The 23,769-nt window shown below is 42.9% G+C and overlaps 2 protein-coding genes and 1 long non-coding RNA gene across 6 annotated transcripts in view; 2 read left to right on the top strand and 1 right to left on the bottom strand.

The window, feature by feature from the left end:
• naa15a (N-alpha-acetyltransferase 15, NatA auxiliary subunit a) overlaps nucleotides 1-20,755 on the bottom strand; it is a 28,817-nt gene extending 8,062 nt beyond the window's left edge. The window contains exons 1-12 of one of the 3 annotated variants that reach the window (XM_044205782.1): nucleotides 20,614-20,755; nucleotides 19,353-19,437; nucleotides 12,540-12,644; nucleotides 12,089-12,246; nucleotides 11,763-11,897; nucleotides 6,795-6,948; nucleotides 6,399-6,518; nucleotides 4,334-4,429; nucleotides 1,685-1,791; nucleotides 1,511-1,583; nucleotides 1,184-1,353; nucleotides 921-1,073 (exon numbers count right to left, since the gene is read on the bottom strand). In XM_044205782.1, coding sequence (XP_044061717.1) covers nucleotides 921-1,073; nucleotides 1,184-1,353; nucleotides 1,511-1,583; nucleotides 1,685-1,791; nucleotides 4,334-4,429; nucleotides 6,399-6,518; nucleotides 6,795-6,948; nucleotides 11,763-11,897; nucleotides 12,089-12,246; nucleotides 12,540-12,644; nucleotides 19,353-19,437; nucleotides 20,614-20,667 — 1,410 coding nt within the window. In that variant the 5' untranslated portion in view covers nucleotides 20,668-20,755. Of the gene's footprint in view, nucleotides 1-920; nucleotides 1,074-1,183; nucleotides 1,354-1,510; nucleotides 1,584-1,684; nucleotides 1,809-4,333; nucleotides 4,430-6,398; nucleotides 6,519-6,794; nucleotides 6,949-11,762; nucleotides 11,898-12,088; nucleotides 12,247-12,539; nucleotides 12,645-19,352; nucleotides 19,438-20,229; nucleotides 20,376-20,613 lie in introns of those variants that run through there. The other 2 variants (XM_044205783.1, XR_006378958.1) reach the window with 2 other exon arrangements.
• On the top strand, nucleotides 12,199-19,132 carry LOC122880542. Of its 2 annotated transcripts, none has more exons than XR_006378959.1 (3): nucleotides 12,199-12,298; nucleotides 17,314-17,433; nucleotides 17,595-19,132. It is a non-coding gene; the product is annotated as an uncharacterized LOC122880542 (long non-coding RNA). The 2 variants fall into 2 exon arrangements; XR_006378960.1 differs by lacking the exon at nucleotides 12,199-12,298 and adding an exon at nucleotides 16,235-16,341.
• An 11-nt stretch (nucleotides 20,756-20,766) lies between the features above and the next one.
• Nucleotides 20,767-23,512, top strand: ndufc1 (NADH:ubiquinone oxidoreductase subunit C1). The gene is made up of 5 exons (XM_044205792.1): nucleotides 20,767-20,902; nucleotides 21,566-21,737; nucleotides 22,270-22,373; nucleotides 23,165-23,236; nucleotides 23,418-23,512. The coding sequence occupies exons 2-4, from the start codon at nucleotides 21,692-21,694 to the stop codon at nucleotides 23,222-23,224; spliced, it is 210 nt and encodes a 69-aa protein (XP_044061727.1). The 5' UTR covers nucleotides 20,767-20,902; nucleotides 21,566-21,691; the 3' UTR covers nucleotides 23,225-23,236; nucleotides 23,418-23,512.
• The last annotated feature ends 257 nt before the right edge of the window (nucleotides 23,513-23,769 follow it).

Here is a 23,769-nt window from a genome sequence, read left to right as displayed (position 1 = left end):
TTAAATTCTTTACTCCAACAAGTGTTTTTCCCCTGCGGAGAACTCTCTGTACATGACTCGTACAACACGTCTGGAAGGGCTTTGTGACTTTTGTTTATGCCTTATTGAAAATGTTAAAAAGGAAATTAGTGAACACAAGTTTGTTTACAATCTCTCGTACGTGAACACTCCTATAACATTGCCGGACTTATGATGGACAGTAAAAAAAAAAAGAAGAAAGATCAAAATCAATGCAGCAGAACCAGCGACATCGTCCTCTTCCTTGTCAAAACCTGGCGCCTACATTACCCACAATGCAAGAAGATTCGGGTGTGTCATGCTAGTAGCGGCTAATGCAGCCTGCAGCAGAGACGAGCAGCAGCTGCAGAGCTCTGCTCAGCTCACGTCTTTCTGACTCCACACCAACACATTAGTTTCAGTTTCACACCTGTAGCCTTCAGCCCCGACCGACCGACGCCGACTCGAGTGACATCACTTGAGGACATTTATCAGACTGCACACAGCTGGCTCTGACACACTGAAGGCTTTATACTACTTTTTCACATCTGCAGTAGAACGCCCCAACACCTGCAAACACACTTTCATGTGTAAAATTGGTGGAGTTCCCCTTTAAGAAAGAATCTGTTTGTATAAGTGCTTCTTGCCCATTGACCCCACCTCAAAAGATGTATACTCAGTGTAATAATAAGCTCTGCTGTTGAGTACTGGTAGACAATAAGAGGCTGTGGTGCAGGTTACAAACTAACAAACTGAAATGTGACATTAGACTAGAAGGCAGATGAAACAACATCTCACAAGAGCTTAGGCACAAATAGAAACTACGATTTATAACCATCAGACTAGAATCCTCATCTGTCTGATGCATGCATATAATCAAAATTATCTGGCAGAAAACACTTCTCTTCCTCTCGGTCTCTTACCCGTGTGAACTTGGAGCACATCTCCTCTGCCTCTTTGATGAGGCCAGCCTTCAGCATGTACTTGGCACACTTGGAGTTGATGAAGCGGTCAGCAGTGTCCAGGGCCTGAGCCTCGTCCATCCAGCGAGCTGCTTCCTTTATGTTGCCTGCGTGCTGCAGGGACAGAGTAAACACTCGTGATACAAAAGAAACTAATCACCCAACTTCAATCAAAATGCCTAACTATGCAAATCTGTTTACTCGAGGTATAGTTTACACTGAACCTTGTAGATCTTGGCCTTGATGAGGAAGAGCTCGATGAGCGTGGGCGTGCTGTCGATGGCGGTGTTGATGTACTCCAAGGCGAGGCTGGGCTGGTCTATGAAGTCAAAATGCTGTGCCAGGAAATACTGTACCCACAACAGGGTGGTCGGGGGCTCCTCCTTCCCATCATCTGTACACACATTTTACATAAATCACATTGGTTGTGTGGATTCAGAGATCAGCTCCAGAAACCTCTGCCTTTATGTGTGATTTAGCTAAATCAAAACAAATAAATGGAGGCCAATGGCAAGGAAAAAGAAGGAAATTCAAGAAAGATTAACACTCACCATTTTCACTAAACATTCGAGAGCTTTTTAAACAGGTTTCATAGCCAACGACTAATTCTTCAATGATCGTAACCTGCACGAGGGGAAAACGAGTTAAATGGTTGTTTCATTTCAGACCAGGAATAAGGAGAATTTCAATGTGGAAGCAGACATTTTAAATGCCGCCCTGCTTACCTTTTCTTGGTCGACGTAGAGCGATTTGAGGGTAGTGAAGACTGGTGGGCAGCCTTTACTAAAGTTCATCCTCAGGTAGCTGTCCAGACATTCACGGAACTTCTCCCCTGGCCAGCACAACACACAGTAAAAGGTACAGTAAAGTGAGATTTGCACTGCCACATAGGACAGAATGACAATATATGATCCAGGATGCGTCGTTGTAAAATCAACACAATAAAACACAAGACGTCCCATTGATTGTGTCCTCCTGCTCCTTTATCCGCATAAAATCAAGGGCCGTTAGTGGGCTTCTCATTTTTAGATTTTATCAGCTGTAGTCAATTCAAGTTCATTTCATGAGTTAGCCAAACTACAAAATTAAACTGTTACTGTTACCTGTGCAACACAAGCTGGTATCTGTACACTTAGGCAAAGCTGAATTGTTTGGGGAAAAAAACACCAGTGTGTATGTCTGATTAGTCTTTTTTTTAAATTATTTTTATCATCATCATCATTATTATATCTGTACTTAACGTGCCTTGTCAGCTAACGCTAGATAGTTTACTTCTAGTCCTGTACATTCTAGCTAGGTAGCAGTCTAGTACTGACTTTCAGCACTAAATGTATTAATTACCTAGACTGTGGCGGCCCGCCAGTTTCATAATGAACCAGTGAAAATATTTTTACACGTCCCATCATAAGATAAAAGATCTCTAATATTGAGTTTTGCGTCATTGCTTCAGCAAAGCATCTCTCACTGCCAGTCAGTCAGCCCCTCTTCCCCTGCTGTGCTGTACACACACACACACACACACACACACACACACACAGGTGGAGACACCAGGTGACGTGAAGGTAACGTTTTACTCCAGTTGAGGACAACTCAAGTACGAAAAGTGATATTTCCACCTGCTTTGTCTGCAGTTGTTGTTGTTACCACCACAGCACGCTTGTTAAGCTAATAGCGAATTGGTACGAACAAGCTAAAACGAAAGCTGTCTGTGTGTAGCCTAACTGTTTATCTTAGTTGGCCACGAATCATAAAATTTGGCTAACTCTTGTAAACTTAGCTACTGGCTGAGAAGGCAGCCCCCCCTCCAAACCAGCCCCTCCCTCTACCAGCAGTGCCTGCAGGCAGTGAATCACAGCAGCAGCCGAGGGAGGAGAAAGAGGACGGGAGGAAGGACTGATGCTGACTGATTTCTGCGTTCTTCATTCTTTCTAAATGTCCCTTATTATTTTGAGGTCAGGAATATTCGGCTATTTAGTTTACTGACATTTCAGATTTGTTTCCAGTGAGATATTATTGAGTGTATAGAGTGACTTTGCTGTTGTGAACTGTTGCTGCTCTAGAAACAATATTTAATTATATTTAAAATATAAATCAATTCTAATCTTGTTCTGAATTTATTCTTTTTTAAAATGATAATTAAAAAAAAACCTAATTCTTTAGTATTGAAAAAGAACCAGTAAGTGAATTGATAAAGAGCCGGGCCGATAAGAGTATGGATCAGATAAAGATACAATCCTAACAATACCCGCCCCTCCAGCTGGTTAGTGGCTTCACCCAGACCTTGGGAGGATGAGCCAATCACAGTTCAGATCCCTTCTCTATAAGCCTTGTTTAACCAATGGGAGTAGTATTTGTTACGGTGCGATGACACAGAAATGTGGAGGATAACTTACAATAATGAAAACTTTATAACAGAAGTCATAAAATAAAGGTCTTTTAGATAAGGTTCCATTAAACGTTAAAGGTTTTCATGTAAGCTTTCACATGCAAGTCTCTTATCACAGCTATGACACAATAATAGCTGGAATAGGAGAAAAGTTTAATAACTTAGTTGTAATAAACTGAAATGACATTTGGTTTTCAGTCGCAGTGTATCGAGCTGGCCTACTGAACTCGGTGCTCTGTCAATCTCAATCACACTACCCGGAGGATTGGGGGGGCCGATTTATTGGAATATAGCCTGACTGTTCGTTGGTGGAAATTGCCCAAATGGTACAAAAAAGTAGCCCAAATTATTTTGGGCTAGTTTGTCATTATTACGTAAGTGGAAATCTACGTAGTAGCTATCACTAAACATAACTGCACCTTTTAAATTATGTGATTCTAAGTAATATTAAGGATCACTTTAATGTAGCTATACAATAAATGTGAGCTAACCGGTCCTGTGTGCTACATATATATTAACTTCCAAGTTCTATAAAGTTGACTTCAAAGTAAAATACCAATTAAAATATCTGTCAGAGTTAATCACCAATTTTTCATCCATGTGATTTTATAATTACATTAATGTTCTCAAATATCAATTCTCTTATCATTTTAATATTACTTTGTAGCACTCACAGAGTGTACAGCTTTCACAGTATTGTTTATGTCCCCCTTGGATAATGCAGCAAGCCCATAGAAAAGTACTACTGGGCCCATTTTACCCCCTCCCAGACCCCCGTGGCTCAAACATGAATTATTTATCTGAATCAAGACAAGTCAATACTTTATTTTAGTAAGTTTTAGAGTAATACATTTCAAAAGCAATTCCCAATACATGCTGATACAGACCGTGAGATACAGTATATTTTGATTTCCCAACGTATTATGAGCATAGAAAAAAGGCTGCCACACTGACTGTATGGTGGTGCTGCAGGCTGTACTGTGTTTACCTGTGAGGAAATTAAGAGGCAGTCTTCGGGGAACCAGGCCTTTAGGAAACTTCACCCAGGAGTCCTCATAAATCTTCTGACGCTCTTCTTTACTTCCTAGAGAAAACACACACACACACACACACACACACACACACACAGGGGTAAGGAGAGAAACTGATTGACCGTAAACACATCATCCCCCACTAATACTGCAGTCATCCCTTTGGCCACCCAGTGCCACCCAGTATCGTTATGAGAACTTGCAGTCTGTTAAAGAACAGTGTGGATACAGTTAATGGGACCACTTTCACACCTGTAGTTCAGTTCTTTTGGTCCGGACCAAGGGACAAATGTGTGACACTGTTGCATTTTAGTTCTGGTGTGGTTCCTGCTCACACTGAAATTTTACCAACGAACCAAGAGGAGTAAACGAGAAGTTATACAGACTGACAGGTAACTCGCTGATTGGACAGTTTGGACGATTGTCATCCTGCATCATCAGCGCATCATCAGGACCCACGTGGGGAAATCAAATTCAGGTGACTGACAGAAGTTTATGCAGCTTTAATGCTTCTGATGTGTATATTTATGTTCTTTGGTGTCACAAAGGTCTTATGAAGAAATAACTGATTCTAAGCATTATTAGGCTGCAAATCGCTTTTTAATGGACTTAATGAACTGACAAGTACATAGAGCACAGCTTTTAATCAGCTTTTGACCTATTAATCAGGGAAAATACCGGCGCTGACGTGCATATTTTTTATATATATATATATAGTTCATATAATGTCCCTTAATCATGTAGTTTAAGTATTGTATTTCTAAATGTTGTTGTCAGTCAGAGGTCAGGCAGGTGAGCCCAGGAACCTGTATACGTGAATGGCACATTTTCACTCGACTCACAAAACCTCCATGCTACATGTAAGTTAGCATAATATGTTGTAGAATTTTAGTGTTATTCACGCTTTAATACTGCGTGGTTATGTATCAACATTTATACGCACGGTTTGTGAACTTCCTTTGTCTTACGTTCAGCGCATCTATATGCTGTTTTAGCTTAGAGAAAGAGTTAATCAAGCTAGCAGCACAACACGTGAAAGCAGCCAAATCTGTAAAGTTTCCCCAAGTATTGCACATGGTGCGCCTTTCGATCCGGAGCCCAACTCGCTGCACGTCGCGGCCGGAGAAAGCTTCTCCTGGAGAGGAGCAACTAACACTGGTGGCTGGGGTCCGGCTGCAGCTCGGGGGAAACCGGCTACATCCCAGCCTGATACATCGAAAAATACAGGTAAACACCGCTTTCCGACCTAGGTGGGGTTTATTTCTTCTCTTTTTAGCTAATGTCAATCTGCTTGTCATAGAAACAAAACCCACGCGTAGCATTTTTTTTTCCTCTTACTGCACAAGCGCTTCATCCCAGCGCGCTGCCAGAGCTGCGCTATATTTAGCCCTAACAGGGTTAATAAAGCGTCAGGCATCCACAGGAAAAGGCATATATTAAAAGATAGATCTCTGGATTTTATGAATTGATATCGGACAATTCAAATGCCGATCGTTTTGAATCAGAAAAATTATTTTTGACACTTACCGCCACTAGACAACTTCACTGCTAACCTTTCCATCTGCTCCGATTGCCAACACCTGTCTGCTCTGAGTGCAGTCACCATCACTCACGCTCTCTCTCGCTCACCCACACACTCACTGCCTGTTCCTTAAAGGAGCCACGCTACTCTTATAACAAATAGGGAGGAAAAGTAAAGAGCAGGTGTTACTCTTTGTGTTACGGTCCTTTGACTGTAGCTCAGCGCAGAAACACTGTCTGTGGAAACACAAAGTGGGAATTTTGTACTAAAAAAGCTGCATTTCTAGATGATACCCACTTGATTTGATGAACTCAGACTGCTGAAACCTCATACTATCTTCAGATAAACTTTGGGATGTATTTTTGCAAGGAACAAAGCCTGGAATTTGTCACCCATCTCCTCCACTAGAAGGAATCTCTTAATGGCCAGTATGAAGCAGGCCATAACTGTAGGTAAAAAACAACAGTAATAACTCTAAGTATTTATAGGATGGTCTTCACCTGGCTTTAAGGCCTTTTCCAGGCCCTGATAGTAGGCCCAGTTCTCAGGGTTCCTCTCCTGGAGTCTCCTGTAGACCTCAGAAGCCTCCTCGGGCCTCTCCAGCTTTAGCAGCAGCTCTCCTACACACACACACACAATTAGGTATTCGGTATGGCACACACATTTCAACAAAAAGGCAATTCCACTCCAGCTTACAATGCTGCAACACTAACTAAGCAAATAGCCAATTTAAATTCTGTTGTTGTTAAATTCTGTCACTGGCACAGTAGGAAATCTTCTCCTCACAAGCAGGTGAACATTCTGTCCAGAGAATGCTGGAGAACTGGCCGAACCTTTTCACTGCCTCTGCCTAAACACACAAACTTAACGCTGTTCAAACGACAGCATCAACCCACCTCTTGTCTCTTCTACAGCCAGTTTGTCACAGATCTGTTTCTCGTAATTGTTTAGGTGATCGAGGGCCTCCTTGTGCAGGCCGGCCTCCCTCAGAACCTGGTTTTGGTACAGCAGCAGCTCACTGTACTCGTAGTCCACCTTGTCTGGAGACGTCTGGACACACACACACACACACAGAAGAGAAAGAGATAAAAAAAATGGAGCGTGCCTAAGTGGACTTTAACTGATACTTCCACGACTCAGTCATTTTCCTGCCACATTTTTTTTTATTCCCCCCCGATTCAAAATCGATGGCTTCCTTATATTTATAATGCGTTGATGTGCGCATGCGCCAACGTGCATGCTGCCTATTGCTGTTGCTCCGTCTCGTGGTCTTTTTCCAACTTTTAGCTTTCCTTTTTCTTATAAAACTTGAGTAACTTTTGTGTAAGTGTAATTTAAACTACACTCTTTACAAAAATGAGAGTATTTTGAGGATTTTTTTCACCATGAAACTTCTTCTCCTGCTACTCGGTCAGGGCACCGCTGCAGATCAGCGGTTTGGCCGCATTGTTTACACCAGGGAACAGCTGATCGCGCTGAAGCCGAGCGGCATGGTGCCCAGGACAACCGATGTCCCCACTGAGATCTGGAGGAGGACACACCGAGGATGCAGAGGTGGAACAAAGCGGCGAGGGAAGAGAGAGGGGTCCAGACAAAAGAGACTTAAGAACAAGAGATTTAAGCCGTGTCTGCTTTCTCTCGTCATGGGCAACGTGAGATCACAGGAGAATAAAATGGACGGCGTTAGCCCGGAGTCAGACGGAGTTCCGTGAGTGTAGTTTGATGTGCTTCTCAGAGACATGGCTACACCAGGATATCCCGGACCATAACGTTTCCATCGACGGCTTTCAGAGTGTTCGGGCCGACAGGGATCACACCGGGAGCGGTAAGCGGAACGGCGGGGGGCTTGCTGTTCTGGTTAACAACAGATGGTGTAACCCTGGTCACTACACTGCGTTACTACCAAGCAGAGTATCTGTAGCCCGGACATTGAACTGTTAGCTGTGGGACTCCAGCCATATTATCTGCCACGTGAATTCTCACACGCCATTGTTGTGACTGTTTACATCCCCCCCTCTGCTAACCCGGCATCGGCGTGCAACGCCATTCACACTGCCATAGCACATCTCCAGACTCAACACCCGAGAGCACTCATATTAATCTCGGGTGACTTCAACCATGTCAGTGTTTCAACAACGCTGACTAATTTCACCCAGTATGTGAGCTGTCCTACTAGAGAGGAGAGGACACTGGACCTGCTGTATGCTAACGTTAAGGACGCATACAGTCATCTCGTCCCCCCCCCCCGGTAGGTCAGACCACAACCTGGTTCACCTCAAACCCCACTATGTGCCTCTGGTTAAAAGGCAGCCTGCGACCACAAGGACAGTGAGGAGATGGTCAGAGGAGGCCTATGAGACACTTCAGGAATGTGAGCCTCTGTGAGCCTCATGGAGAGGACATAGATGGCCTCACTGAGTGCATTTCTGGCTACATTAACTTCTGTGTGGACTGCACTGTCCCAACTGGGAGTTGAGGACTCCATCATCTTCCTGCTGAACCGTATCCACACCCACCTGGACAAGCCGGCAAGCACGGTGAGGATCATGTTTTTTGACTTCTCCAGTGCTTTCAACACCATCCGGCCTGCCCTGCTGGGTGAGAAGCTGGCAGCGATGCAGGTGGATGCCCCCCTCGTGTCCTGGATTGTGGACTACCTGACTGGCAGACCACAGCACGTGCGCCTGCAGCACTGTGTGTCGGACAGCGTGATCAGCAACACTGGGGCCCCCTCAGGGGACTGTCCTCTCTCCCTTCACCATCTACACCACAGACTTCAGCCACCACACAGAGTCCTGCCACCTTCAGAAGCTTTCTGAGGACTCTGCTGTGGTGGGATGTATCAGCGGTGGTGATGAGACTGAGTACAGGGCTGTGGTGGGGAGCTTTGTCTCATGGTGTGAGCAGAACCATCTGCAGCTCAATGCGACAAAGTCTAAGGAGCTGGTTGTGGATCTACGAAAGGCCAAGGCACCAGTGACCCGGTTTCCATCCAGGGGGTCAGTGTGGACATTGTGGAGGACTACAAGTACCTGGGAGTACACATGGACAATAAACTGGACTGGGCTAAGAACATTCAAGCTCTTTACAGGAAGGGCCAGAGCCGCCTCTATTTTCTGAGGAGGCTGAGGTCCTTCAAACACTTGATTGCAGTTGTTGCTGCTAAGGGTGGCCCAACCAGTTATTAGGTTTAGGGGGCAATCACTATTTCACACAGGGCCATGTAGGTTTGGATTTTGTTTTTCCTTAAAAATATCAACCTTCATTTAAAAACTGCATTTTGTGTTTACTTGTGTTATCTTTGACTAATATTTAAATTTGTTTGATGATCTGAAACATTTAAGTGTGACAAACATGCAAAAAAATAAGAAATCAGGAAGCGGGCAAACACTATTTCACACCACTGTAACTGCTTAAGAGACCAGGAAACGACACTGGATTCAATTAAACCGGTTAAAAACACGGATAAAATGTAAATTGTATATATGTTATCTTGGAAAAAGATTTTGAGTCGGCCCCTGTGTGTCATTCACCAACAACTGATGCCATAGTCTGTATTTTCTTTTGTTTCTTCTACATCAGAATATCAATATTAATTCGACAGTCTTTTGAGTGCGTTGGAGTAGTATAACAACTGCAAACTAAATCTATATTATCATTAAATTAAGGTCAGAGTTTGAAAAAACAGTAATGTCATTCTTTCTTTCAAGCATGTAGGAAGCTTCATAACTTCATCTTCTGGCTTTCTTTTCCTATTCTGAGATTGTTGAAAATCAGCATGATTCCTGGGAGAGATTCTAAGTTATTGATAAAAATAAAAGGTAAAAAAAACATTCCCTTTCAGCCGTGGCACTGCACCCACACCAGTAGACAGTGAAAAAAATGTCCTCAGAGTGAGCTCATATCAACTCACAAGAGCCTGGTAGACACACTTACCTTAAAGGATCATTCCAGTTTATTACAATTTAGGTCTTATTTTGGTAGTTAATAGGTAGTTTTTAGTTCTATCGGTTATGATAGCCTTGTAGTATTACAAACATATTTAACAATTGCACTATACCATAACTGGAAAACATTAAGAATTAAAATATGCCACTTTCACAAAATAATGATTGTGGCTCCGATATGTTCAGATGAAATAAAGACAAAATGTCTTTGTGTCAGCTCATTTTTCATTTCATTTTTATCATCTTAGCACACCCAACACCACATTTTCTGACATCATAAAATTGTAAATGTGGCTTCATATATTGACTGTTGTGCTTGCACCATCCTCACACAAAATATGCAATACTTGGACATACTCTTAACACTTTCATGCTAACACTACGATAAACCCATTTCATGGTTCCCACACCTTCTTAAACATAAAATTCAAGGACTTTTCAAGGCCTTTCCATGCCCAACTGCCTCAAATTCAAGGATCCAACATGGCACAGTCTGAGACACTTACCAAGGTTGATTATTGTTGTTTTTAATAATAAGAACTAGCCGGCTTTACAGAAGCTCACAGACAATTAAAAAGAGAGAGAGGCTTGACTATGTTACAGTGAACTTCAATTTCTATTCTTGCACAAAATATATCAATTCAAGCACTTTCAATGACCCATGTCTATTCATGTCTATATTTTTTCCCCTCATATTCATAGGCTTCCAAGGATTTCAAGGACCCGTGGGACCCCAGCCTTTTCATATAAAAAAGTTTGAACATTTACAATTCAATTGAGACCACGCACTGACGGATTACATTTACTTCACCTCAACGGCTAAGCATAAAAAACTAACTTTGGACATCAACTTTTATCATATTCAATTCAATTTTATTTATATAGCGCCCATTCATAACAGAAGTTATCTCATAGCACTTTTATATTACTGTGGCTGTGTCCGAAATCACTCCTTCATTTACTCGTTCACTACTCCCTACAGTATATAACAGGGAGACAGTCAGTTACTCTGCAGTGAGCAGTAAATTGAGATTTCAGACACTCATCAGTCATCAGTGGTCATTTTGCATCATCCAGCCCCATTGGGACTGTGGATTTATTTATTCGAGATAGACATGGGGGATAATGATATCCTTGGAAAGTGTAAGTCACACTGAATGATATCAATATGTGTTTAGTGTCTGTTCAGATTTGACAGACTGAGACTATGACTCAGAAAAGAAGTACGATTTTTGACTGAAATTAACCTCACGTCTCTCCTTCCGCGCCCCCCTGGGGAGGCTTTGGTCTTTCTCGTTTGGCTTTGTCCTGGTGAATGTCCATGTCTATTACAGACCACATCCTGTAATTTCACCATGGTTAAAATGCAGTCTGGACCAATGAGTTAAAGGTCCTGTAAAGTATATTCTGAACATTAATATAGCAGCAAACAACTATTTGCTATCGCGTGCATGTGAGTCCCTCGTGTGAAACTGTTAAGTCTGTGAGGAGAGCGATGTCACGGCTGTTTCTTTTCTCATCTAACTCTGTGAATTAAGGATTTACTTCAACCAAACCAGAGTTGGTGATTGTTGGAACAGTGGAAAGACGGTTTTGGTGAGTCTAATTTTGTTTCTGTCCAGTTTGAATGAAGTGTGTTTTACGATGATCTGCGAGGTAAAATGACTTTTTCCAGTGGAGTCAGCGCCCATTTGTTTTGGTCTGAGATGCTGCTGCTCTAGTGCGACACTTAGTGGCAGTGAATGTCGCTTTACCGAGGAGCACAGTGAACATTTCATTCTCCACCTCCCCCTGTAATGTTAATGTAATGTCTAAATGGGGCTTTAGTCTTGTTAGAGTGGACCTTATATTTGCCTTTAGAATTTAGATATGTTTTAAAAAATCTTGACAGTTCTGTTGAGTACAGCTTTGGCCTACCTGTTGTGTTTTGCGGAACTCCTCAACAATCTTGGCAGCCATCTCAAAGTCCTCTAACAGGTGATAGGCTACAGCATATCCGATCCACGAGGCCCGCTGGGCTGGACGGAGCTGCAGCAGCTGGTACCGAGTCTCCTAGAGAAGGAGAAGACCATCACAGCACACACACACACACACACACACACACACACAACACAACTGTAAGCAATAATATTTAAGTTTGATTATCCTGTCCACCACTTGTACCTGTCTATCTTCACCATCACTTTCCATCTGGTGCAGCAGGATGGGTAACTGTCTGACCCTGTCTCTCTGGTGACCCTCACCCTGTATCCCTCCAGATCTCTCATTTGGATCTGTAGCAGGGAGAGGTCTCGCAGGATCTGCAGGTTGTCCTTGTCCCACTTCAGAGCGTTGCGGTAACACTTGATGGCCTCATCGTACTTCTTATCCGAACGCTGCAGCAGGCCATACACATGCCAGCCTGGAGGATGAGCGAGTTCAGGAAGCAAAGCACACACAGACACACTATTCAGGTGTTTATATGTGTTTACAAATGTAACAAACACACACATACAGTAAATTAAAAGACCGGATGGATTTAAAGACTGGTTTACACCCTCAACAAAGAGCAGCCAAGCAGAAATTCAGTTAAAGAGCAAGTTCTCGAAGGTGTTACAGAGTGAGTTCAGCAGCTGTAGTGTTTAACTGAATTTGAATGTCAAACTGTTGTGTGAGATGAAATCTGGGTGCCCCGAGGGCCCGATGGAAGGATACAGACGTGGCTCTTGAGGTCGTTGCGTAGGCCTCGTCTCACCAGCTCGTAGGCCTCCTCCTTCTTGCCCAGACAGTTGAGGGTTAAACCCTTCATGGCCAGCGTCTCTGGAGCACAAAGCAGGGGTGGGGAGGAGAGGAGTGAGACATTCAGGGACATGAGTTGTTAAGAGTGACACTGACTATGTTTACTAACCCAATTTATTCATATTAACTGTTGGAGAGACTTACAGAACATTACAGTTTACGACTCAGTATTTAATAAGTTGGCTTGGCAGCTAAGTGGAACAGGTGTAATAATTTATGAGGCACTATTTGGAACAAATTAGGCATGCGTCATCATTGTCCAGTCGTGCCAAGGGGTTGGATGGCTTCGACTTTGCACAAGAAGCACTTCTATTAAAATCAAGTCACGCCGCAAATAAATGGACATCTAAATATAAAAATGGTAGGAGTCTGTCTGTTTGCGTGTGTGTTCTTCGCTTTTCTCAACATCCGTTCATCCGATCGACTTCACACTTGGCGGGTGTATTTCTGGGGACCCAAGGAAGTGCAGTGTCGAACCTCTTAACTCTAAGAGGTTCTAAGATATCGATACTTGTAGCTGCCTCAAAAATCCAGCGATGGTTGGGTTACAAACACAACACTCGCCTTCAATTAGTAAAATTTAATTAGTAAAACACCTGGTTTGGATAATTGATCAGCTCCTTAAATGAACCATTATAAACCTGCTCAAGTAGACTCACCTTCCAGATCACACACCAGGCTAATTGGCCCCCACCATTAACTGTAGTGGTTTTGATCACTTCAGAATAAACCCGGCTGTTCCTTGAGGATTCCACTACTAGTAGTGCATGGGAACACAAAGAATTCACCATAGATGGAAAGGTGCTTTCAAAAGGGCTTTGGGATAAAGTTGTGAGCCACAAGTTAGGAGAAGGATACAAAAAGATATCAAAGGCTTCAACAATCCCTCTGAGTACCGTTCAGAGCATTATTAAGAAGTGGAGAGCATACAGCATCACCAACACCTTGCCTAGTTCGGGCCGTCCCTACAAACTGGAGCCAGGAGGATATTGATCAGAGCAGGTATCAAGAGGCCAATGGCAACTTTGAAGGACTTACAAGTCTTTATGGCTGAGACTGGTCGTCTGTGCGTGTGGCAACAATCTCACAAGCTTTACACAAAGCTGGCCTGTATGGCAGGGTGGCAAGAAAGAAGCCTCTTCTGAAAAAGTGCCACACTGAAAAAAAAGGTTTTATGGTCAGATGAGACCAAGATTTTACTTTTTTGACTGAACTCCAAGTGGAGCTATGGTAAAAACCAAACACAGCACACCACCCAAAACACACCATACCTACTGTGAATGGTGTGGCAACATTATGGTATGGGGGTATTTCTCTGGGCAATTGGGTCAGAAGTGAAGGGAAAATGGATTCTGCAAAGTACACCCAAATTCTTCCCTAACCCCATAGGAAGGTGAATGTCCCTGAGTGGCCAAGAGCCCTGACCTAAATCTGATAGAAAATTTGTGGATGGACTTGAAGAGAGCAGTCCATCGTTGCTCACCACGAAATTTGACTGAACTCTTAACAATTCTACAAGGAAGAATGGACAAATATTTCCCAATGTAGGTGCGCAAAGCCGGTAGAGACACATCCCAATAGACTGATGGCTGTAATTAAAGCAAAAGGTGAATTAAGTGCAGCGGACCCTAGGACGAGAGAGCAGGGATAAGAGCTAAGCTAACCCAGCTTGGACCTAAGGCTGCTCTCCACTACCCAGCCTACTCCTGGCTCCTGTCTGTTCGCAGGAAAATGGAATGGATGAAATGGGACTAACCCAGCAACAGGAAATCAGAGACTGTTGTGCCCACATCTTACAGAGACCAGGCTCCACCACAAGATCCCGGATCAAGCTATTGCACTCGGCAGGCGGAGCTTGTTCCGTGCCGACAGAACACAAGACTGCAGCAAGAAGAGGGGAGGTAGACTCTGTGTTTACATCAATGATGCTTGGTGCTCAAACGTGGTCAGACTTGATTGACAATGTTAAAGTATTTCTGATTCTGATTCCCCAGATGTCGAGTTTTTAATGTTAAGATGCCGACCATATTATCAACACTGTCTTGTTGCTGCTGTTTACATTCCCCCAGATGCAAATTCAAAAAATGCACTACAGAATTATTACTTTCTGGGTGTATACTGTGGGTAAATATGTAAATAACTATATACTGTTCTGTTTATTTTAAATTTAAATATTTGTATATATAATGTTCTACGTGTGTGCAGCATGATGGGGCTACAACTTACATTTCATTGTGCAACTCTGTGTTGTAAAATGACAAATAAATGACCTTGATTCTTTGATTTTGACATGTTATAATGATTTTCTATAGGCACAATCAATTCTAAAACTTACTGGTTACCAGTGAAGAGAGGCTGAAACAGGAGTGATGCGATCTTGTCTTCTAGTAGTGTTAAAAGCCGAGCAGCTGTCTTTTGTACCAGCTGAAGGCGTGAGATTGTTTTTTGGCTTAACCCTGAATACAATGAATTACAATAATCTAATAGAGATGAAATAAAAGCATCGATGACCTTCTCGAGATCAGAGAGAGAAAACAGATTTTTGAGATGCTCCTCAGTTGATAAAAACTTGATTGAACGACTTTTGTGAGGTCACTGTCAAATATTAGTATAGCCAGTTTCTCGTTGCAGGTTTGACATTTGTAGACAGGGAGTCAAGATGTTTCCATAAAATTGGGACTTTGGAGGACCAAAAGGAATGATTTCAGATTTGTTTTCATTTAGCTTGGAACAGTTTTGGGACATACAGCACTTTATTCCTGACAGACAAGATAATAACTTATGAAAACTGCCTTCTTCAGTTTTTATTTTTATTTACTAAATGGGACATAAATCCCCATTCAGCAGTGGTACTGAATATTATGTTATGTATGATATGTCTCTGTGACAGCATGTATACACTGAACGACAGGGGCCCAAGGAAGGAGCTTTAGGGAACACCACAGGTCAGAGGGGCCACAGAAGAGGAGGCACCACCGACCAATACCACTACTACAAAAGTTCTGTTTGATAAATTAGTCTTAGTAAGTCCAGAGCAGGGCTGGGCCTCGCCTAACCATGTGTGAAAGGAGAAAAGACAGGCCTACCTGGAAAGGCCAAAGCCTTCACTAAGAGGCCTGACTGAGAAACAAAGAAGAGACAATAGGAAGGCGCCAAGCTGACAAAACCGTTAATACACACCTGAATGTGAAAGTGAGATGAGATCTCGTTTGAACCCAACGCGAGATCTCAGTTGAATCTAAACTCCTATTGGACGAGAGCGCGAGACAGCGCATGAAATCTCGGCGCACAGCCATGACGACACCAACTCTATAAAGCCTGGCGCTCCACACTGCCCGTTGCCATTTCCACAGTAACCCTTTTACTAAAGGAGGCGCATCATGTCTCTCTCCACGGTAACTGCCGTTACCACAAGAAGGCGCTTAACTCGCTGGACGAAACCGACTGTTTTGTGTTTGCTCTACACTTTTGGATCCTGATCGTTTCGCCCCATAACGATCCCGTACCTGCAGAAGGAAGACAAAGCGGACTGACCGTTCCCTTCACCCAGAGCAAGATCGCCGCTGAGCCCCTCTCCCTACCGGCGTCACCCGTTTTCCTTTGCTGCCTCGAAAGGAACAGTTTCGCCAGTGGACCCGACTTCATCAGCATCAGCAGCTGAGAGAAACTCTGCTCCAAACAAACCGTGACATCGGTCGGTAACCGAGAGCGATTTCAAGTAAGAGGCTTGTGTCTGGAAAGAGATAGATTTTTATAACTGTGTTATTTTAAGTTTCAGTGTTGTGAATTGTGCTTTGCTTTTTGGAAAAGTGACGGGCCACTGAGTTCGAATTGGTGTGTTTTTCTTTGTGTTTAGCACGTTCCATTTTGTATCAGTACCACGCTGTTGGGCCGTTTTACCTGTGTTAGCTTTAGCCACTGTGGGAGCTAATAACTGTGCTTTATCAGACTAAGGTCCAGTAACACGGCCGTTGTACGAAAGTCTACTGCCAGATTACTGTGTGATAAAGGGACAGCTATTAGGCTTTGTCATGGCATTTGAGATTCCATGTGCCTTACTCTGTGTGCTTCCCTCTCTCTTCCCTCTCTCTCCCCGCTAGCCCACACACCTTTACACGCTTACACACATCTCAAACAGCCCAGATAACGTGGTAGCTTAGCCAGCTAGCTGCATGTTATTTTGAGGACAAATAGAGCTCGTCCTCCCGTTTTAGCTCTGTCCATCTGTTTGAGATTTGCGGGTCTGCCCGCCATTTGGCTTTGTGCGTGACGACCACCCACATGGCCGCCACCTTCCTTGCACTCCACCCTCTGTTTGTCCCACACACACACACACACACCTTATATGCTTGCTCACTGTTGTATGCTTATTTGACAATAGTGGTTGTTGGTCGAAGTTATTGATTGTGAATCAGTGCTAAGGTTAAATACATGCTATTGTATCTTTTAAAGAGCAGTTGCCTGTGGTTATTGTGTGTACATGTTGTGATAATGGCTGGTTGCGATGGTCAGTGCTCGGATCTCACCCTTCACTGTCCTCCCTTTTAATGTAAGATAGTACTTTAAATATCAACATTTTTTAGGTGGACAGCCACCTGTTCTTATAGCCATATGTGATAGCTGAACATGTCATTCCAAAACCATGTTCATTAATGTGCTGCTATACCAGCCTCCACTTTTCTGGTTTCAGACTTTCCACCAGATGTTGGAACCCGGATGCAGGGATTTGCTCCCATTCAGCCATAAGAGCATTAATCAGGTCCTAGGGTCGGGCCGATGGCTGACAGCCATCAACCACCATCGTAACATTGTGAGTAAAATCTTGTTACTGAAAGTGCAATAAATGCTTTGCAAGTAAAAACCTAGTAAGAGTAGTTTATCATTATGACTAGTATTTAAAATATTTTTTATAAATCATATGATCTGCTTAATGAGGTTACTTAAGCATAGTGTTAACCGTTCCTGCTGCAGCTTTCAGACCGTGGTCGGGAAGCACAGGGAAGACTTTGTTTGAAGACAAGGGAACGTCTTGGGTACTGAGGAGCTGCAGCTTTATTCATGGGCAAACTGTAACCTACACTGTACATTTACTGCCACTGGACAACTTCACTGCTAACCTTTCCCTCTGCTCCGATTGCCAACACCTGTCTGGGAGATAAGGCCTGGCTCGCAGGTGGCATTCATCCTGAGACGGGGAAACCCAGAAAACCATTTCTTCATGGACCCGCCTTGGACACTAAGTCATAATGACACCTTAAAAGTTGCCACAAAAGATTGAAGCACACTATTGTCTAAAATCCCACTGTGTGTTGTAGCATTAAGATTCCCCCACAGTGGAACTAAGGGGCCTAGCCAAAACCACATGACCAAAAGTACACCAAAGTGTGTGTATAGCACTGCCTCACACTTTTAGACTACACTTACACTTTCAGTTAGGCTAAATGAGAAATCAAATCATACACAACCAGCCATGACAACAATCAAAATCATATACAGTATGTATGAAGGCTACTGTTCCATTATGCATATAATAGGTCTATTTCTTTTGTTTGTTGGAGGGAAATACTGGACAGATGGAAATATATTGAGAGGAACCAGGCACTGTCAATAAATGTGTTCTAAGATGTTTTTTGTCAAGTTCTCATATTGGTCTTTGATATTCAGAAACCATTTGGGCCAAACTTCAGAACCCTTTTACTAAATGGTGTTTGTTTTATGTATTTTTCATCACAGCCATTTTCTCAGAATTTGGATTTCACCTGTACAGATCTCCACTAAACACTCAAAATATACTCCCTCAGAAGCGCCGTTTGGACAGGGAGGGTCTGTGCCGTACAGTTCTAGCAACCTTTAGAAACCGAAAATACGACAGTCCTGCCTACTTCCTGCAGCAATTGGCCAGGTGTGCACAGGTGTGAAAATGGGAACAGCTCCAAGCACTCCAACTCAAATTCATTTCTCTTCATTCCTTACATATTTCCTCCACTGTCCGTGTTTACTGCTCAGTCACATCAATCACCTCAGTTTTGGCAGCAATGCAGGTGGTGTACTTTAAAAGAAGAGACAGGAGGAGTGCGACCGAAAAACAGATCAAGTTCTGAACACGCACAGATGCTCCTACACCTCCACTCCGCTATTTTGACCCGCGGTGCCGCAACTGCCACTGATCACACACCATGAAAAAATGAGACTCCCTGCATGCTCACAACTTTTCAGTGTTAGATGGAGCACAATGTGATCTTATGAGAGAGTTTATTTGACCTTAAAGCTTTTATTGAATTCATGAGTTCTGGGCTCTTTGAAAGTGAAATGTTCACTTTTATTTTTCAAATTTGGTTATTTTGCAAACCATGTAACATTTAAAGAACAGTTTCATTAGATGTTACTTGTTTTATCATATTATAATCAAATATTCTTCACTATAAAATCAGTAAATCCAGCAGAATGGGAATTTCTTTGTTCTTAATCCAGTTTGAATTAAAACTTAAACTACCATTTATTCACATCAACTCAAACCAACAACATATGATTTTTTCTTGTTGCGTGGCCTCTTATGACACCTATTGTTTTTGGTGACCAGTGATCCATCCACTTTACTTTACAAATCTTGTGTAACAACTAGTTCACCACTCAAACACAGCAGGAAAAAGGTGACAGTGAAGCATGATGTTTCTCGCGGTTTCCTACTAGTTTAGTGTGAGGGGGCAAGTCAAGTAGCTCATGTCTTACCTCCATGCTCAGCAAACTTTGGGTTGCCCAGGATCTGTTTGCAGAACTTCAGGCCGTTTCTGTACTGCTTGTGCTCGTAACATCTCTGCAACATAAGAGAGAGCAGACTATACGTCAGGCATCTGAGGCCAACAGCCTGCCATTCTCCGCTGCACTAATCCTTAGAGAGTCGGGTTAAACGTGCACGAAAAGGACATTATCGCAAGTGTGCTGAATGAAAACGCTGTGTTCCAGTGAGCAGCAGACATAAGTGGTCCTTCCTGCACATCGCCTCCTCGGTAGTCCAGTCCGCGGGGGACTGTAGCCCTGAGATAAATGGAAGAAACAGCACTTGACTGAACAGGCTTGATGATGGAGGGCTGTTGATGCAATCAGACAAGCAGCCAGATGGATGTGCCTGGCTCAGAGCAGACACCAGGAGCGTAGAGCCCCCCAGTGGAAATCCTGCCAACTCCCTCTACTCACGTCCCTGACTGACAGAAGGCAAGGACAGACACTCCCGAATCACAGGAGCAGTATTAGTAGTGTCAATTATTAGCATTCGCGTTGAACTCTACACCATAGTTCTGTTCTGTTAATGACAGAACCGTTTTAAGAAACATTTGACTTTAACTGTTGGTTTTCTGCGTGTCTGATATCTGCGGGATTTAAATGTGGCTTCAAATGATTTAGTAAACGACTTGAGCTTTTCCATCCATGTTATGTTGTAAAGAAGCAAGAGTAAGCTAGCTTAACCGTTGCATTTCCAAATGAGTGTGAGTTGGCTCGGAAGGCACCCGGCGGGTCCGGACGGGGCTGAGTTAACTGTGTGCTCAACTCAAGTCCTCGACCTAACGACAACTACATGAGCGCATATACAAGACAAACGCTGACCAACCTTACTGACAGTGCAGCCGAAGATGTTTCCAAGCCGCAGCTTACTAACTGGAAAGCTAACTCAACTATCCACCGAGGCTGTGTGTGACTGTCATGTGTCAAACAGCTTTGTCACTGATGCACTTTGGATGTGTTGCAAGGCCAAAGGATAGCTAACTTAGGACAGCACATGATTGGTTGCTAACTATGCTGGTTCCTTAATTGCATTATTACAACTAATAGTTAATAACAGAGTCGTGATCATTACAATGCGTTTGGTGGACTGAATCTTTTGGTTAATTCACTAGCAACTCCCTAGCTACTTGCTGTGACTGCTAGAACTGATGGCTACTTGGCAAACTAGCATTAGCTAGCAAGCTAACGTTATCTCAGGCATTTAGCCTACCAATATTCTCTTGAAGAGAGCATTCTCCTTCGGCGGCAGAGTGATTGTGGGCATTGTGTTGGCTTCCTATGCCTCTGACGGTTCACACATGAATAATATCCTCTTGGAGTCAGAGATCCTGGACTGTTTCAGTCTCTTTAGGCTCCTCTCTCTCACGTGTTGAAACCTAGGCCCCCTTCCGAGCAAAATGGCCGATGTGCTCCTCCTCCGGGTCAGGCTGCTGTCTGAGTCTGCGTGTCAAACACGGCCAAGGAGGGAAAAGATGCATCAGTGACTGAATGGTCTTTTGGTAAGAGTGCCATGACACTGTGTTTTATTGAATGACACATAAATACCCGGATATGTTACAAAATAATACAACTCTAAAATAATACGTGTTGGATGGAGAGTATGCCAGCAGGGTTAGGGTTAGGGTGCACTGTGCAGGTCTTCAAAGTTGCTAACCAAATTCCATTGAAATGTCTATAAATTTAACACTGCCTTGCTTCTTGGCAAATGATAACTCTTGGGTGTAAAACATTTGACTAATTATGTGGATAGGCTATAAAAGGAGGTACATAGATAACTCAGCAAGCAGCACCTTTTCAGTTGAACTAAACCCCCGTGGTTTAGAATAAGGACTTTTAGGTTCATCAACCAAAAGGTGAATTTGGTGGAAAGGGATAGCGGGGATTTGAGATGTTTTTTTAAACAACAGATTTTTGGTTTGTTTAATATACGCCAAATTGAATAGTTCGTCACAGGGTTTTAAACATTTTCTCAATACATGCCCTAACAGTGTGCATGTTTAGCGACGATTCATTTTCTAATGGAATTTGGTGCAATATCAACTACTAAACCCATTAGAAGAGGAATTAGTTTGTTTGTTAACGCAAATTATACTAAACTGGCTGAAAATTGTAGAATCCAGATATTTGTTGAGTTTAAAATTCCAAATGTCATTTAATAACAGCAACATGAGTGTTGGAGCGACTTATCGGTGATGTCGGAATCAGCTACTCGGTCCTTGCAGGAAGCTTAATCGACCGCGGAGTGGCAGGAGCGCACATCGGAAGAAGGGAGCTGTCCTTTAGCTAAAATGACTTTCAACCGGTTACTATCTAGCGCTGTTCTCGTCAGCAGAGGTAAGATGATGACATCATGGTAATGAATTCATGGTCTTGCTTTTAAAAGACCTGCGTTTTATCTTGATATTTACAACGAGAACGCCGTGTTTATTTTGAAGACTGACCTTAGCTTAGTTTAGCTTAGCATGCTTCCAGCTTTGCATTTTATGGCAGTGTTACTTAACTTAGTGCTTGTTTACCCATCGCTAATGTATTCTTCTACTGTTTATCTAGTTTAACAGTAAGGATTGTAATCCAAATGTTACCACCTATACCATTCTGTAGCAAGTTTCTTTCAGCACTATTCAGCAATTCAGTGCTGCTCTCCCGGAACTGCTTAGCGTGAATAGGAGCCATTCTTCAACTCTGCTGATTTCCAATAGCTAGGCAGTCCACAGTAACATACAGAGGATCACGTGGGTTCATTCTTCTCACACTAATACTGATCCTTCCCTTCATGGCTGTTTCAAGCACTGCCTGCCAGTGCCCAGACAATGTTCCTTTTTCATTGATAAGTGTGGGTCGACATGCTGTTTTGCTATTTTTTCAGTTGGATCCAGGTCTGTATTCACAAGCTCCAAGCCCGACACTGCTAACCCCAACTGGTTGCGGGTTGGTCTTGCCTTTGGAACGTCTGCCTTCCTTTGGGGCCTGGTAAATGACCACACCATTTAACACAGAACATGTTGATGATGAACATATAATCTATAAAATGGATAATTTGGTGTCAGGGTGCTATGGGTAATTCAACCAGGGCTTCTTTTGGCCCAGTGGATTTATCTCTCATTTGTATGGAGACGAAACTGTTCATACGCCAAGCAAGTCATTTTTATCATTGCCTAACCTATCAAGAAATGTAAACGTGTCTTACAGCAAGATAAAAGACCCTCTTCTAAATCAAGTAGTAATCAGGGAAAGTTGGAGCGCACAGCACTTGGTCCACCATGCAGCACATACTGTGTCCTTGGGCAAGACACTGAAGCCCACGTTGCTCCCGATGGTCAGGCCAGCACCCCGTGTGGTAGCTTGCTGCCATCGGTGTGTGCGCGAATGAGCGGCAAAAACCTTGTAAAGCGCCATATACATCTAGCCATTTAAAAGGCCAGCTGTTTGAATGGCATTTGGTGTGATGCTCTCATCATAAAAGGAGAGTTTCTTGGATTTTACCAGTTTGGATTAGTTTTGTTTTAAAGATAAGTCTTATATTGCAGTTTGGTGTTGTAAAAATTGTATTTAATTCGAGGTGGCAATAAAAAGCTCTCAAAGTCCTAAATGAATGCTTTTGAAATCTGCTGCTACATTGAAGACAAACATTCATTTATCGTAGATCTGCAAGGCAGCGAGGAATCTCAGATTGGGACGGGATGTAGTTGAAGATGAAGAATGTTCTGATAGAAGCAGTTGGTACATTTAAATGACCTGAGGTGTCTGTCTTCCACCCACAGCTCTTCAAGCAGCACAGCACAGACGCACAGGAGTACAAAGTGAGGAATGGCCTGGAATAACCCACCACACTGGTACGTGAGTGTCTGTCTGTTTAGATGATACTAATATGAAATCAACATATATCATTATTGTGTGATCTGATACCTATATTGCCATATAGTATTACTGGTATTCTGTCAGCCAGCGTGAAGATATAAAAGCTATAAATGGGTGAATAAATAAAACCTGACTGTCGTTTCTTGTCCCGTGCAGGAGGCGGTCAGGTCCTGTCTATAGGAAGCACCTGTTTGTCTGCTTGTTTCCAAACTCTGAATTCTGTGTCTAATAAAAATGAACTATGTGAAATATACATTAGTCATGATCATTTTGTTCACAGAAATTCACAGTTGCTGTGGTAGATAGGTATATTATAAACGTTTGATTTATACTTCTTTATGAATGAACCAGTGGTCTGAGATACGTGTTTTCTATTCCAAACAGCTTTTCCAAAATATCGGTATATAAACTTGGGTTGGATGACATTTGTTAGCCTTTGAAATATAACAAAGCAGAAGGATAACTTCTTGTCAGTGTATAGCCACCAAATAACATCACCATCACTTGT

Source organism: Siniperca chuatsi, linkage group LG8 (assembly GCF_020085105.1).
Source record: "Siniperca chuatsi isolate FFG_IHB_CAS linkage group LG8, ASM2008510v1, whole genome shotgun sequence".
Lineage (NCBI taxonomy): Eukaryota > Metazoa > Chordata > Actinopteri > Centrarchiformes > Sinipercidae > Siniperca > Siniperca chuatsi.
Note: the sequence above shows the minus strand (reverse complement) of the source record. Positions and strands in the feature narration are given on the sequence as shown.

What these genes read in the sequence shown, in the direction of transcription:
- ndufc1 (XM_044205792.1), top strand. Translation starts at nt 21,692, where the DNA reads ATGACTTTCAACCGGTTACTATCTAGCGCTGTTCTCGTCAGCAGAG. An exon ending in CGCTGTTCTCGTCAGCAGAG is followed by an intron (nt 21,738 to 22,269) that starts GTAAGATGATGA and finishes CTATTTTTTCAG; the next exon opens with TTGGATCCAGGTCTGTATTC. An exon ending in CTGCCTTCCTTTGGGGCCTG is followed by an intron (nt 22,374 to 23,164) that starts GTAAATGACCAC and finishes TTCCACCCACAG; the next exon opens with CTCTTCAAGCAGCACAGCAC.